Raw genomic sequence first — 17,221 nt, 5'->3', positions numbered from 1 at the left:
TTTATTGAAAAGTGATCAATTACTTAATATGTTACTTTCTTTAATGAAATACAAAACAATTCTCTATAACATTTAATATTTTTGAAACGTGAGTGCTTGGAAATTTGCTCTTTGCTACTGACACACTTGCGCAGAGACAAAAGTAAACATTTAAAACCAAATCTATATAAAAAATCTAGGGTGCCTGTATTTCTAATATATCACAACATTTTTGGAAATAATTTGGTATGGAAGTGATCCTAATAATAAGAGTGTATTTGATGCCTTTATGTAGGAAGCATAGAAAAACATCTAAAGTCTTAAACTTTTATTGAATACCAAAGTAAGCAGATGGGAACCACAACAGAGCAGCAGGTGGTAGGGCTGAGGGTGAGGAAAATGGTATGACAAGACTGAAAGAAAATTACAGCAAGGAACAAGTTAATAAACATTATTAGATTGATAGGGTAAAATGTGTTTATTTCAATACTAAGAGTATTATGGGTAAGGAGGATGAATTTAGAGCCTGGATCAGTATGTGGAATCACACTGTTGTTATTACCACAGAGAGCTGGTTGCGTGAGGGAGAGGGCTGGCAGATCAACGTATCTGGATTTTGTTGATTTAGGTGTGATAGAGAAGGAAGTAAAAGATGTGGAGGGGTTGCACTGTTCATATGGGAGAATATCACAGCAATTGTGTAATTATGCCCATGGGATTATACTATGGGCACTCCAGTAGCCACCAAGAAAACTGATAAGTAGACAGATTACGGAGAATTGCTGAAATAACAGGGTTGTCATACTGGGTGATGTTGACTTCCCCAGTATTGACTGGAGCCTCTTTAATATTGGACCTAGTTTTGGGAAATAAGCCTGGCCAGGCGACAGACCCTGACGGTGGGTGAACGTTTTGATAATAATGACCATGACTCATTATACTTCAAGATAGTTATGGATAAAGATAAAATTGAATCTTGTGGAAAACTGCTAAATTGTGGAGAAGGCAAATTATGAAAGGTTGAGACAGGAGTGAAGGGTTGTTAATTGAGAGCAGTTGCTGTTGGAGAAGTCCACATGTAACTTGGGAGTTATTTAAAGATTGCCTGATCGGTATGTTCTTGTAAGGGGTAAGGACAAAAATGGTAAGGTAGGGGAACCTTGGATGACTTAAAAGATCCTAAGTTTAGGCAGAAAGATAAAGGAAGCATATGTAAGGTTTAGGAAGCTAAAATCAAATTGAATCTTGTGGAATATAAAGATGGCAAGAAAGTGGTTAGACAGGCAACTAAATGGGCCATGAAATGTCCGAGGGAGCAGGGTCTAGGATAATTCCATACCATTTTGTACTAGTATTAAGAAAAGGGTAGCTCCATTCAAGGATTAGAGTGGGAATCTATGTGGGGAGTCAGAGCAAATGTCTGAGGAACTAAATGGGTACTTTAGATTGGTATTTATTGAGGAGAAGAATGTGGAGGATGGTTAAAACATGCCAATGTGCTGAGACATTTTGAAATTAATGTGGAGGTAGTGCTTTGTCTTCTGAAAGGATTAAAGTGTATCAGTGCCCAAAACCTGATGGCAATATTCCAGAATATTGAAAGAAGCAAGCGAGGAGATTGGTGGCGCTTTGACGACAACACAAGGAGTGTTATTCTTTTGTTCAAGAACGGAAATAAGGATAATCTAGGTAACTGTAGGCCGTTGAGTCAATGGTTGGGAAACTATTGAAGAGGATACTGAGAAATAGAATGAATGCACATTTGGAAAAGCATGGCCTGCTTAGGGACAGTCGTCATGGTTTTGTACGGGGTAGGTCATGACTGACTTCAGTTAGGCATTTTATGAGGTCTGTCATGGTAGGTAATTCAGATAATAAAAGGTGCATGGGATTCCGGGTGAATTGGAAGTTTGGATTGGAACTGGCTTGCCCATAGAAGACCGAGAGTAGAGGTAGCAGGTTTGAGACATTAGTGTTTTAACACACGTGGAAATCTCAAACTTGCCAGTATTCACCTAGAGAAATGCTCACTTTTCTCTGCAGAACTACCAGGATTTCTTCACATTGACTTGTTTGAGTCTCCAAAAAGCTAGGTTAACAAATCTACTATTGTTTACTTATTCTCTTAATATGGTTTCCTATATCATACTTAGTCCTGGAAACATGGATGTGTTATGATGCCTCAAAATAGGAAGCTGTTCCATTTTGACTTATTCCAAGTTGCTGGCAGAGTTTCTTATCATGATTTCATGAACGACTTTGGAATATTTGTGTATATTGAAATTGAATAAATGAGGAATTCAGATAATTTAGTTCGTTCTTTAATTTTTGTTCAATGGCAGTTTGTCCTCTCAATCCTTTTTTTTTAAACATTTCAAGCAGCATTATCAAAGCTGTCAAATTCTATATGGCTGATAACTTATTGTTTAAGGGGGAATTAAAGTACATTTGAAGAGTACCAATAATATAGAAGGTAAATAACGTAGCTTGCATATTCATTACTGGATGTAGAATGTTTTAAAATTTGTTTTCAGGGAACATGTCATTGAAGAGCAACATTCAAGCAGAGACTGATCTCTCTTTTCCCTGGATCCTTCGAGTATTTGATATAAAGGCTTACGAATTTTACAAGGTTATTGAGAGCTTCATTAAAGCAGAACCAAATCTAACCCGAGAAATGATCAAGCATGTGGAAAGGTGCGAACACAGGATCATGGAATCTATTGCTTGGCAGTCAGTAAGTATTTTTTTCCCCATTTGCAGGTGATGATACTTGCTCATGAGGTTAAATGAAAGTGTTACTTGGATGTTCTTTTTGAATCTGTTGTTATTGAAAATTGTGAGCACTGTTAAATATTTAGCCGTCCAAAAGTCATATACTGTATACAATTGTTTATTTGTAAGATTATGAATTCTATAGATCAGAGGGTTTAAAAATGAGATTTACAAGCTGGATGTTAACTGCAATTGGGAGCTAAGTAATAGTAAACTTGGGATAAAATACCCAAAAAGGGCAGATGCTGAAAATCAAAATTAAAACAGAAATTGTTAAAAATACTCAACAGATCTGATGGAGCAAAACAGTTAATATTCCATATCTGTGTCCTTTCTTCAGAACATGAGGAGTCAAGTGCTAAAATTATAAACTGTGGAATGCAAAGCTTACCTTTAACTTGGATTCATTCAGTTGGTAAAATTGAAGAAAAATATTGACTTTATTTTTAGTTGCTTTCTGACATGCAGAAGTTCATTGCCTTGTTTGAGTCTTCAATAAGCTAGATTGAGATATCCACCTGCTGTGTTCACCAGCAACTTTGATGTGTGTTGCTTGAGATATCCACCTGTGGCTTTATTTATTTGCTTGATGTGTCTATGCTCTTTCCTTATGCTCATAGGTATAGGTTACTGGCAGTTGTCCCTGTGCACAAGTCTGTGTATACAGGTCTCTCTTAGTAGAAGAAGCAACTTTGTACATTACAAAATAAATCAAGTACTGGTAGCCAAATTTTGAGGGTGAGTGAATTTGAAGTTTTGTAACGGAATTCACATTGCGCTAAATAACAAAATTGCTAATTTCAAAAGAATTATTTGCAGTTTCTTCATCCTATTCTGATAGGATATATATCAAGGCAGTTTACTGTCTGGAAAAAGAAATCAAAACTTTTAATGGCTATCAGTTTTATTTTAAACTGCTGTTGTGATTGATTACTTAATTTTTGATGCCACTGCTTCCATTGTTTTGATATGTGTCTTGAGCACATTCAGCTCAGTTTTGATCATTATTCTGCCGTATTCTAAACTATAGTGCTACCTACTGTAATAGTCTCATCTTTGCAGTAACATTTTGTGTACAAGACAAAAATATTTACTGGTTGAAAATAGACCCCGTTTTGTCGGTTTGCCTCTATTACCTTAATTGTTGCATGTTTTACTACCTCAGTAACTGTAAGTTAGTTTGTCCATGACAAATCAAAGAATACTATATGTACAAAGTATCTTACTGTTCGCAAGCTCTCATCACATCTCAAGGCCATGGTGATCAATGGCAAATTAATTACTGAGTCTTAGGCAGGTCAATACTATATTAATGGAAAGAAGTCAGCAGTAGGAAGACGGGCTAGTCCTTTCTTCTGCAGCCAAGGAACATATTCTGTGAAATGATATTACTTATTAGCAATTCAACATTTGTTCAAACTTTAAGTCATTTTTATCAACTGCATCTAAGGGCTAAATTTCCAGGGAATGTCTCGTGCAACTTATACCATTGCTTTGATTGGTTCAAAGTGAAGCTAATAGGTGTTACCATAAGAAGTTTTTTTTTGAAATAAGTATGTTTACGGTTACCTATTTAATAAACTTGATTACTTTGCATAAAGGAAGTTTCTTTTAACGTTTAAAAAAAATCCACAATATTTGTAAAGACATTAGCACATACTGCAGGCATTCTACTGAACAGATCATTGATTGTATCGAAGCTTCTTGCTTCATTAGTAACTCCATTAAGAAAACTTACTTTTCCTTCATTTACTATCTAGTTTTCATTTAAATACACCCATTCTTTTCATCTCAACCATTCCATTGGTAATAAGTTTCACATTCTCTTCACTCACTGGGTAAGGAAGTTTCTTCTGAATTTTCTAATTTTATTGCGTGCTGACATAGTGGATAGAGCTGCATAGCCTCGTTGGCCTTGGTTCATATAAGTGGAGAATGGGTTTCATATGAACTTTCCTAGAGCCAGTAGGCTGAACAGCTTCCTCTGTCAATTTTTTTTTTACGCAGACTGTGGTAGGTGCACGGAACTGCTGCCGGGTGGTTTTAGAGGAAGATGCATTAGGAACATTTAAGACACTCTTCGGGAAATAACTGAAAGAAAATGAAGGGTTATGTGGGAGGGAAGGGTTAGATCAATCTTGGAGTTGGTTAAAGGGTTGCCACAACATCGTGGGCTGAAAAGCCTGGACTGTTGTACATTCTATAACCTGTCTGTAAAAATTGGTGTGCCTGCCTGTGTTCTTAACCTTATCTTTAACTGCCCTTTTGTTGTCCGTGTAGTTAGACAATGCATGCTCACAGTGCAGATCAAGTACTTGACAGAAAGAGATTGTACAGAGTTACCATATTTATATGATAGATTCTGAATGACCCTATTTTAATAGGAACCCCTTATGGGCCTTTGAAATCTTATATAATCTATTAGTTAGTCACTTTTATGCGCAACTTTACTGTTGTCTCTATTTATTAAACTCCAAAACATTACTTCTCTTTCTTTTTTAAAGATGTATTTATCTTCTTGCACCATCTCTCCCTCTTCCACTACCCCCAAGCCTCAGCCTGCTCCCATCCTTTTTTGATTAATAGATTTTTGGTTATTGATGTGTCCTCAGATCATGTTTACTTTTAAGAATGCTCTACTGTAGAACATTACACATGCTAAGTACAAAATGTTAACCATTGACACCTGCCCTTTAAGGATGGACCAACAAAGATAAGGGATCAGGACAGATTAAATGATGAAGACATTTAAACATGTTCAAGGAAATTTTAAACTGTTGCTTTTGTCTTGTTGTGAAGGTTTAGTTAAAACAAATCATAATAGCTCCATCATGAGCACTGGCCTCCCCAGCATCAAGAACATCTTCAAAAGGCAATGCCTCAGAAATGCAGCTTCCATTATTAAGGACTCCCATCACCCAGGATATGTTTTCTTCTCTTTGCTCCCATCAAGGAGGAGGTACAGGAGCCTGAAGATGCACTTAACATTTCAGGAACAGTGTCTTCCCATCTGCCATCATATTTCTGAATGGACAATGGATCCATGAGCATTACCTCACTATCTATTTCCCCGCTTTTTGCACTACCTATTTAATTTAAATTTTTAATATGTACTTATTGTAATATATATATATTTTTAAAATTATTAGTATTGCATTGTACTGCTGCAGCAAACAACAAATTTCACAACATATGCCAGTGATATTAAATGTAATTATGATTCTGAAAAAAAACAGTTCTACACAATTAAACCCACATTAGGTTCAAAGATGAGGGCAAGTTTCCTTCATCTTGTCTCCAACCACAGTGAAAAGCTGATGACTAAGTCAGATTCAGTAGACCATTAATGGCTTTGTAATTCCAGGACAAACCAAGGCCAATAAATTCAGAAGTGGACTATGGTGTTGTGTCTGACTCCACGTTTATCCTTTTGCATGGAATTATTCCTGAACCCTACTGTGTTGGTTTGACACCAAGGGCATTCAAAGACATTTAAACAACACAGAGAATGCTGGAGGAACTCAGCAAGCCAGGCAGCATCTATGGAAAAAAAGTAAACAGTCGATATTTCGGACTGAGACCCTTCATCAGTCTGAAATGTCGACTGTTGACTCTTTTCCATAGATACTGCCTGGCCTGCTGGGTTCCTCCAGCGTTTTGTGTGTGTTGCTTGGATTTCCAGCAACTGCAAACTTCCTCATCTAAGGGCATTAAAAAATCATTTGCACAATTCTCCCATTTTGTACTTATTTTTACCATTGTATACTGCTTACTCTGTGGGCTTCATGCTAACAAGAAATTTCATTGCACTCTGCTGTATATGACAGACATCTAATCTATCTCATCAGAATCAGGTTTATTATCACTCATATAAGTTACAAAAATAAACAATAGTGTAAAGGATGAATACTGAGGTCGAGCTCATGAGTTTAATCTGATGGCAGAGGGGAAGGAGCTGTTTCTAAGATGATGACTGTGGGTCTTCATGCTTCTGTATCACCACCTTGATGATAGTAATACAAAGAGCATATGTCCGGGATGGTGAGAATAAAAAATCAGAAGTTAACTGAAGGCATACAACACCAATTCGAAATAAAATACTTAAGCAACCTGGTATAAAAAAATAACTTTTTATCTGCTTACTGCATATTTTCCGTACAGTCTTCATTAACATCAGTCATGAAATGTGATTGGCACAGGATCTAACAGACAACCTTTCCAACATATGTTGATGATTCCCAGTAAATTTTGCCTGTTGGGGACTGTATGGAATCTAATGGCAGAGTAAAATGACTGATTTAGACTTATGAACCTGCCAGCAAATACCTGATTTCTACATGCACTGAAAACATGGGAATATTAAGTACAAAATACTCAGAAAATTACTGATTTCTACTTAGACTTTCATGTTTTACAGCATTTCTGGGACTTAATTCACTTCCAATAATTGTATAGCAGTAGCAGTTAATCAGTTTGAAATGTTTTGAAAATAAATCTTTTTTAACTAATAGGCCAAATGTCACCCCATGTCCTGACATAGTTAAAAAGTAGCATCAATTTGATGAGCCTGTAATGTTCTTAGTTGTCAAAAATATGTTGTCAGCTTTGTAGTACCCTGTCAAAATATGTTCTAAATTTGATATGGATTTTAGTAATTAATATGATTTTATTAATGAAAAATTTAAATGTCTAACATTTTACATGTAACCATTTTAAAGGTATAAAAGGGAACAAGTCTATTAAGTTACTTCATAGTATGGTTAGCAGTGCCTTCCTGAAGTCTGTTATCTTGTTTTTCTTTCTGTTTGCTTACAAAGTCTTTCTGTGGATTCAGTACATCTGAATGCCTTTCTAGCTTGTTCTTCCAAGAAGTTCTTTATAGTTGATGCTTTTTTTTTAAAAGACCTGGTATTATTGGTAAAATATCATATGTATTTTTTTCTGTGATTGTAATGTTCTTACCTACATTGTGATGGCAATTATATTTGCACAAAAATTCAGTAGACAGGTGAAGCAAGTAGTTAGGGAAATGAATGGCATATTGGCCTTTATTGCAAGCGGATTCGAGTGTAGAAATACAGACATACAGGGTTTCCTGGATTACAGAAGGCGTAGCATATGAAAATCCAATTTTACACATTGTTCCATAAATTCTTAAAGATAAATAGCTTTACTATATCACTATACAGTCAGTTCTTGGGAACAGATCCTTACATAACCCACTGACAGCCTGTATTAGAATTGTAAAGCCTGTTGGGAAGATTGCACCTGTAGTTCTTTGCACTGTTTTGGTCACCTTAATTTAAGAAAGGATGTATTAGTATTGAAGGATTGTTCATGTGTATGTTATTGTCTGTAAACAAAACAGATCTTTATTATAGATTATTTATTGTCTTCTGAAAATCTGGTTAATACATGAACATCATGCTTTGAAACCATAATTTCTGTGATACTTTATGGTATTTTGTATCCACCAGTTGTATAACTTGACAAGGATGATGTACTTTTATCTATTTTTATCATTCAGCTAGTACAATATCTACAAGTTTTTCTTAATTTTGCTTTTCATTTATGATTTAGAAACAAGTTATCTCTATACAAGCAGCCATAATCTGTTCTTACAGCAAATTACTCCGATTCTCAGTTTCCTCATAATAGCCGCTTAATACATTTACATTTAAAATCTTGGTTTAACTATTTGGGTGCGCTCTGTTCCTCCCTATTTTGACGTAACAAAAAACAGTCACAACATAGGTTCCGTGAAGTATTTTTCACGTCCTTTACATAGTACGGAATATGAATAAATTCAGACCTCTTATGAATAAGAAACTGGTGTACAAGGTTCCAGAGTTCATTTTTTCCTTCCATCATACAGTTATGAAGCAGAGACCTCTCTTGCATATCCAGTTCAAGAATACAAATGTACTGAAGTATGTCCTAGCTGGTGATAATGGTTCTCAACCAATTCAGTTTTCAAAAAATGTAACACAATCTGCCATTTCATTCTTTGTTTATTCTTCATTGTGAAGTAATTCTTAACCAAGGTGCCTCTTCAGCACCTAGCTCACTTTCTTTGACTTTCCTCCACCCATCTCCTTTGTTGTTAAATGTTGACATTCTGTCCTTCTGTCACTAATTCCGGTGCGGTATACAGTCCTATGTGCAAAATAATTTTTTTCTCCTGCTTTTAGTTCTGTTTCCTTGTATAAGTCTCCTTCATTGCGGGTTTGTGCATCAGAAATATAGGTCTGTTTTTGAATTGATTCTCAACATTTTATGCAATTTATAATTTGCTTGTTGAGTAGCTCTGTTTAAGCAGAAGTTTAAACGTTATTCCAGCAGAGATGTTGGACCATTATTATATTCCAGCAGAGATGTTCAGTTGTCAAAAATCAGTGAATTTAATCTGTAATCGTTGGTTATTAACTCAGTTTTCTGCACAATTCATTTATTCCGTGAGACTTCAAAGCAGATGAAGTGCTTGTTATTTTGATTACAGAGAACACAAAACAAGTAGCAGACATCTTATTTTTAAATCTAATCAGTCATTCCCCCAATTGTACAGAGTTCCTGACATTGTTATAATTTGTATTCAAACGTGGATAATTTAGTATTTCTACTTGACCTTCTCTGTCCTCTATTTTTATTTCTTTTGGTTCTTTTGTTGCTATTTTAATAATTCATTTATGATTTTCAGATGTTGTTGCAGTGTGTTGTTGCCAGGATATTTGTGAAATTCAAGAAGACATTTGACTTTTAAAAAAAACAACTGTGCTTTAGGTGTCTGGCAGAACAACAGGATGACATGCTATATTGTGGGCTACAACATCTGTGTTTGAATCCTGCTCTGAGCTACATTTACCCTCTGTTTCCTGTTGAGGAGCCGTTAATGTCAAAAAGGTCAGCAAACACAATGGTGAATTGAGGAATAAGGGTTGGGAAGCCATTGTTCCCATCCAACATTTTTTTAGTATTAAATTATGACTTGTGATACCTGTAGTGACTCATCAGAGAGTAAAAAGAAATTTTGGGTTTTTACATATTTTAGAAATGGGGGAAGACAGAAGCTGTACAAAGCTATTTCCATTCACTTCATGCTGTGTCCAGGCCACATTTCTCCACTACTAAATCAATATTTATTCATTCAAAGTGAAGAAAGATATAATGTGGCTTTAAGTGGATTAATGGTTAAACCCATTTCATTTGTGGTTTTGTTCTCTCAATTGACAAAAAAAGTCCAAATTTATATTTTTGTATCATTTAGCTTTTTCATACATAATGTTGTATAGTAGTTTGTATGAATAAAGTTCTCAATGAATGATATTGAGTTACCCAGACTGTTCCTGTACATTAATCTGAATTTCTGCATTGAGGATAGATTCTTGCAAAATCGCTTTGAATTAAGGCCACTTTAATGTTTTAATTTGGATTCCAGAAATTTGCCATCTTACAGTCTAATGTAATGTAGTTGTTACTCAGCTTTCTAAGACCTGTGATCGACTCTTAGAAGCAAATAAAATTGGGTTACCTGAGTTCTACAAGAGTGGAAAAAAAAAATAGCCTTAACAAAGTTGTATGTAGGCACTGGCTTACTGGCACTAACCAAAGGCAAATTTGAAGTTAGGAAAACAGCAGCCTATCTACCAGCTGCTGAATGGGTTTAAAGGTACTTGTGAATCAGTACGGCTAACCCATCTACAGTTGACAACTGACGTTTGAATTACTGGGCAAGGTCTCATTTTCCACAGGTTACATTCGTGAAGCTCTTTTGTTTTCACTCACTGGCCACCTTATTAGGTACAACTGTTAAACCTGTGCATTTTTCTAACTATCTAATCAGCCAATCGTGTGGCAGCAGCTTTATACATAAAAGCATGCAGACATGGTCAAGAGTTCCAATTGTTCAGTTCAAATATCAGAATGGGGGAGAAATGTGATTGGTGTGACTTTGACCATGGAATAATTGTTGGTGCTAGACTCGGTGGTTTGGGTATCTCAGAAAATTGCTGATCTCCTGGGATTTTGCGTGTAACTGTCTCTAGGGATTACAGAGAATGCCCTGAGAAACAAAAAAAACATCCAGTGAGCAGCAGTTCGGTGGGCGAAAATGCCTTGTTAATAACAGAGATCAGAGGGTCAATCTGACAAGAAGGCGACAGCAACTCAAACAACCACACATTACAACAGTGATGTGCAGAAGAGCATTTCTGAGCATATTGAACTTTGAAGTGGATGGGCTACAGCAGCAGAAGACCACAAACATATACTCAGTGGTCACTTATTTGGTACAGGAAGTACATAATAAAGTGGCCATTGAGTGTATGTTGAACATGTGTAGACATCACTGAATCCCAGCTGCTTCTGCGCATGTGCACACATGCACATTGCAATTAGAGAGCATGTGGATCTTCAGTTTATCCTGCAAGTCCATGCAGAATTTCATGATAAGCTAATGAGGTTATTGTTAGTCAAGATTTTTTTAAATAACTTGCATGCTGAGCGGAATGCTACTGATATTACAAAGTACACCTAAATAACCATTTATCAGATTCAGAGCAGGATTTGAAATTGTTATTACTAATTCCACATCTACAAACTACGTACCACATGATTTGACCAGATAAACTTGCAAACTAAAAGGGAAAAGTGAATTTTCTGAAATAACGTGCAACCTCTTATGTCAGGATTTTTCTAAAAATAGATGAAAGTCTGATGTTTTTAGATAAGAATATGCAACATTATACATCTTGTTCTCCTCAGCGTAACACTGTCGTTATTTTTTATTAATGTTTCCGATATCTAACTACAAACGTTTGTATGTATAAGTGTATTGCATTGATTATTGCATTCATTCTTAAGATAGAGTCAACATTGCCAAATAAACATCTCAAGTATAAGGCAGGGTGAATACTGGAGTGATTCATGTATATAATATTTTGATAAAGATAGTCAAAGCTGAGTTTACTGCCAAATGCATAAGTACATGGCTGGACAGGTGCAATGAAAAACTGGAACAGCATCATAGGCACATAACATCAGATGAGCAACATTTACAGGCAAAACATAAATTATACACAGTTTTTTTTTACAAGAAACACAATTAGAACATAAAAAGCAAAGTCTGTTTTTGTGCAGAGTGATCAAACTGATCATTAGTGTTGCTAAACTGTTGTGATGTGAGTCTTGTGTTTGGCTTGTAAGCCAAACAGTTGAGGGGATGTAGCTGTTGTTGAAGACAGTAGTGTGGGACTTGAGGGTTTTGTACCTCCTGCCTAATGTTAGATGTGAGCTGATGGCATGGCCTGGATGGTGGGGAACTTTGATTTCATGAGGTAATTCTCTTGTAGATGCTGCCAAAGGTGGGGATGGATGTGCTCATGGTGTATTGGGTAGAGTCCATTACTTAAGCAGCTTGTGTTCCTGTGCATTTGAATTGCCTTACCACAGCATGATACTTTCCACGGTATGGCTAGTATAAAGCTCGTTAGAATGTGTAGTGACAAGCCAAACCTCCCTAAAAAGAAGGGAATTGCACTTAGAAGGGGATTAGAGACATCTCTGACTGACTGTAGTCTAATTTCTCTGGCCTTGCCTGATAAAGTGTTTCTCAACTGTTGTTGCCACTTATGATGCAAATATCTTAAATATTCTAATTCATAAACTGTAATCTGTTTATTTTAAACTTTGTAAGATTATTTTCATGGCACTTTCTCTAGCCCATCATGGTCTTGTTGGGGTTTTGGTTTCCTTTCATACTTCGTCCAAGTGACTATTATTGGTGCAAGTGTCTCAGAGGTGATGGTTGAATGAGTGATTTTGATCTTTTGTGGTAGCTCTTGCATCATTGACCCTTCCTAATGGTATATCAGTGTCATTGCATTGTTTATAAAATGAAATCTTTGTTCTTTGGGCAAAAGGAGCAACCAATTTAAACATAGCAACTGAGTGTTTTGCGTCAACACAAGTCATTCAACCCACTTAGTGTGTTTCAGTTTCCTGGTATTCGAACTCTCTCCCATGGTGAGGAATTAACTGGTTTCCAGATGCTTTTCAAATATAATCATAGAAACTTAATTGGCCTTCTTGGCTTAGGTTCCTTGTGTTGGTTCTCATCTCGATGTTGTGTAATCTTGAAATGTTAATGGTCTTTTCTTGGATTATATAATTGGAACTAAACAAAGTACAAACTGATAGTAAATGGAGTGGAATGCCAGATACAGCAGTGGTTATAAAGGTGGATAATATCAGATAGAAGAACCAGATTCTGATGCATATCTAGATGCCAGAGCTATGAATCGTTTTCAGAATTTGAAGTTTCACTTTCTTGAGGTAAACCAATAGTAATTTCAGTTCTTCCTCCCAATAATGTTCACTATCTAACCATTAAATTAAATTTGTTTGTAGGTTTTAGACATGTTAATAAAAGTTTGATATTTGATGTTCAATAAATAAGGATGGAAGGTTCCATTTGATTGAAGCTGTCAATGGAACATTGCGGCTTTTCCCTTGTATTTATATTGTAAAGCTGTAGCTTGTCCACAACTTTAATGTTGTCATTGCCAACTATGTTCCTGATGTTCTGAATTAGAAGGAAAAGGTATTTTCAGTGTAGAAATAAATTGTGTAGAGATGATATTTATAAGAGGCAGTAATGATTATAAATTGAATTTAGAAGGTACGTTGCGAGAAATACCTTAAAATAAATTGTAGCTGTAATCTGGAATGCACTGTTTGAAAAGGTGGTGAGACCAGATTCCGTTGTGACATTCACAAACTATTTGAATACGTATGTGAATGGAGGGGAAATGTTTCGGTGCTAAGAAAAAAGCAAAAATACCGTGGGCAGAATGGCCACTTTGTTTCATGATTTTGCAGTATATCTATCTTGAAGTGCAGTGCCCAGACTGTAGTGCAGTATGTGAGATAACCACAATTATGGGTCTATAAGTATGATTTCCGCCTCTTAATTTGTTCTACTCTTTGGACTTAATCGTTATTTTTCATGATTTATGGAATTTATGATCAGTGCGCATTGAGCACTAGACTTTAAAAAGAGCAATGGCTGTTGGTTCCTTTATATTTTAAAAATAAGCAATAATTTGTTTTTTATTACTGTACCTATTACAAAAGTATGTGTAGCTGTACCTATTCTTTAAATATTAGTCTATATTTTCATTACATCAGACTTGTCAGTACATTAAAGTACTGACGACCATTGTTGGGAGTGGGTCAGTGGTGAGAGTGGGAATATCAGTATTTGGCTCAAAGGAGGCTTCATCTTGGAACAGATGTTGACTCTGGGTAAATTTCTGTTAAGTCTCCCTTTTTTTTTCTTGCTGTGTTAGGGGTACTTAGTGTAGTTCAAATGGCCATCGTGGATTCTTCATGCCAAATGTTGGGGTCTAGGAGGCGAGTAGCTGGGTGACTGTCAGGAGAAGGAATAGGAAGTTGGTGCCGAGCACCCCTATGGCTATTTCCCCCAATAATAGTATACTGTTTTGGATACTGTTGTGGGGGATGACCTCCAAGGGGAATTTCAGGGAGACCAGGTTACTGGCACTAAGCAAAGGTGTGTGGTGCAGAAGGGAAAGAGGGAGAAGAGGGGAGCGGTAGTGATAGGGGTCTCAATAGTCAGAGGGACAGACAAGAAACTCTGTGGACACGAGCGGGATACCTGAATGATATTTTGCCTCCCAGCTGCCAGGGTCAGGGACGTCTTGGATCGAGTCCATGGCATTTTGGAGTGGGAGGGAGAGCAGCCAGATGTCTTGATACATATTGGTACCAATGACACAGGAAGGAAAAACAAAGATGTCCTGAAGAGAGAATTTAGAGAACTAGACAAAAAGCTGAGAAGCAGGACTCAAGGATAGTAATTTCTGGGATTGCTGCTTGTGCCACGCACCAGTGAGGATGACTTGGCAGATAAATGTGTGGCTGAGAAGTTGGTGGAGGGGGCAGGGCTTCAGGTTCTTGGATCATTGGGATCTTTTGTATGACCTATACAAAAGGGATGGATTGCACCTGAACCTGAGGGGACAAATATTCTCGTTGTCAGGTCTGTTAGTGCTGTTGGAGGAGGTTTAAACTAATTTAGCAGGGTGATGGGAACCAGAGTGAAGGGACTCATGATAGGACAAATGATTTGAAAAAAAGCAAAGACTAGATTAGATTCAACTTTATTGTCATTGTGCCAAGTACGGATACAAAGCCAATGAAATGCATTTAGCATCTGACCAGAAATGCAAAGATAGAGGGCAGGCAGTGATAGGACAAAATTGCAGCCAGCAAGGCGAGTATCAGTGCATTAGGGATACAGAATCAAAAAGGGTAGCAAATGCGGTACTCAGTGTTACATCTCGGTGCATGGAGTAAAAGAAATAACGTGGATGATCTTGTTGTACTGTTACAGATTGTTGGGTATGATATTGTGGCCATTACTGAATTGAGGCTGAAGGATGGCTGTAGTTGAGAGCTGAACATCCAAGATTACACGTTGTATCAGAGGGATGGGAAGGTAGGCAGAGGGGGTGGCATGGCTCTGCTGGTAAAGAATGACATCAAATCATTACTAAGTGTGACATAAGATCGGAAAATGTTGAATCCTTGTGGGTTGAGTTAAGAAACTGCAAGGGTAAAAGGACCCTCATGGCAGTTATATACAGGTCTCCAAATATTTAACTGGGATATGGACTACAGATTACAACGGGAAATAGAAACAGTGTCTTTTAAGAAACTCTGAGTCACATGGAGCTTAGAAAAATAGAGGGCTACGTGGAAGGGTAATTTTAGGCAGTTTCTAGAGTAGGTTACATGGTCGGCACAACATTGTGGGCCGAAGGGCCTGTAACATATTGTAGATTACTATGTTTCTAAAAGGGCAATGTTAGGATAGTCATGGGAGATTTTAACATGCAGGTAGGTTGGAGAAAATCATGTTGGTAACTGATCTCAAGCGAGTGAATTTATTGAATGCCATAGCCTTGTCCCCCATTATTAGTTCTCCAGCTTCATTTTCTAGTGGTCCTATATCTACGCTCGTGTCTCTTTTATTTTTATGTACTTGAAAATGCTTATTTTGTGCCTTTCACATCTTAGATTCCTAATTCCTTTCATATTCTGTAGCGCAAAGGGTAATCCAATGATTGTTAAATCACTTGGATTACACCCTGTTTGTGAAGAAATCCTGTTACCCAAGGAAAGAAAAGTGTGAGGTTGAGGGAATGTGACTGACTTCTGGGATGGTCATTTTGTCAAATGACAAGATTAAACCATCAGGTCTATACTGTCATAGGTTTAGAAGAATGAGAAGTCATCTCATCGAAATGTTCTAAATTCTTAAGGGTCTGGATTGGGTGGATGAATAGTTGAAACTTCTACTAGCTAGGCTGTCTAGAACTAGGGGTCACAGTTTCAAAATAAGATATTAGCCATTTAGGACAGAGATGAGATGAAATTTATTTATCCAGAGGCAATGACTTAAAAGTTCAGTCATGATCTTAGTGAATTGTAGTACAGGCTTGACGAGCCAAATAGTTTACTCCTATTTCTTGTGTTCAGTTGCATGATAATTGTATAACTTTTAGTGGCATTTAACAGTCATGCAATCACACAGCATGAAAACAAGCTGATCACACACACAGCCTGCTATCCATCATATGCTTAGCTAGAGAGGGAGAAGCCGAATCAGTGCTATGGGGGAGTAAAGACAATTACAGAGGAATGAGAGAGGAGCTGTCTAAAGTTGATTAGAAGGGGCACTGGCAGAACAACAATGGCTGGAGTTTCAATGACCTTCGTCTGGTCAGGGAACGTGAGGAGGTGATAGAGAGGAGCTATAAGCAAGTAGTTGCAGTGGGGCCTCGAGAGACAGGTAAGTGGGTAACAGTCAGGAGAGGGAAGGGCAAGGGTCAGATACTAGAGAGTACCCCTGTAGTTGTCCCCCTTAACAATAAGTACTCCTGCTTGAGTGCTGTTTGGAGGTGGGGGGGGATAGCCCCTCTGCACCTCCGCTGCACCTCTGGCACAGAGTCTGGCCTTGTGGCTCAGAAGGGTAGGGAAAGGAAGAAGGCAGCAGTAATAGGGGACTGTATAGTCAGGGGGTCAGACAGGCGATTCTGTGGATGCAGGAAAGAAACATGGATGGTTGTTTGCTTCCCAGGTGCTAGGGTCTGGGATGTTTCTGATCCCGTACAGGATATCCTGAAGTGGGAAGGTGAACAGCCAGAGGTCGTGTTACATATTAGTACCAATGCCATGGGTTGGAAAAGGGAGGGTCCTGAAAGCAGACTACAGGGAGTTAGGAGGGAAGTTGAGAAGCAGGACCACAAAGGTAGTAATCTCGGGATTACTGCCTGTGCTATGTGACGGTGAGTATAGGAATACAGGTGTCCCCCGCTTTTCGAACGTTCACTTTACGAAACCTCACTGTTACGAAAGACCTACATTAGTACCCTGTTTTCGCTTT

At 37.4% G+C, this 17,221-nt stretch overlaps 1 protein-coding gene across 5 annotated transcripts in view; it reads left to right on the top strand.

Moving 5' to 3' along the window:
• Window positions 1-17,221, top strand: part of rb1 (retinoblastoma 1) — a 236,448-nt gene that overhangs the window by 89,556 nt on the left and 129,671 nt on the right. For 4 of the 5 annotated variants that reach the window (XM_063051128.1, XM_063051130.1, XM_063051131.1 and 1 more), the window contains one exon: window positions 2,514-2,716. The exons of the other annotated variant lie outside the window; for it this stretch is intronic. In XM_063051128.1, coding sequence (XP_062907198.1) covers window positions 2,514-2,716 — 203 coding nt within the window. The remainder of the gene's footprint in view (window positions 1-2,513; window positions 2,717-17,221) is intronic. 5 annotated transcript variants of the gene reach the window in all.

Source organism: Mobula hypostoma, chromosome 6 (genome assembly GCF_963921235.1).
Source record: "Mobula hypostoma chromosome 6, sMobHyp1.1, whole genome shotgun sequence".
Lineage (NCBI taxonomy): Eukaryota > Metazoa > Chordata > Chondrichthyes > Myliobatiformes > Myliobatidae > Mobula > Mobula hypostoma.
Note: the sequence above shows the minus strand (reverse complement) of the source record. Positions and strands in the feature narration are given on the sequence as shown.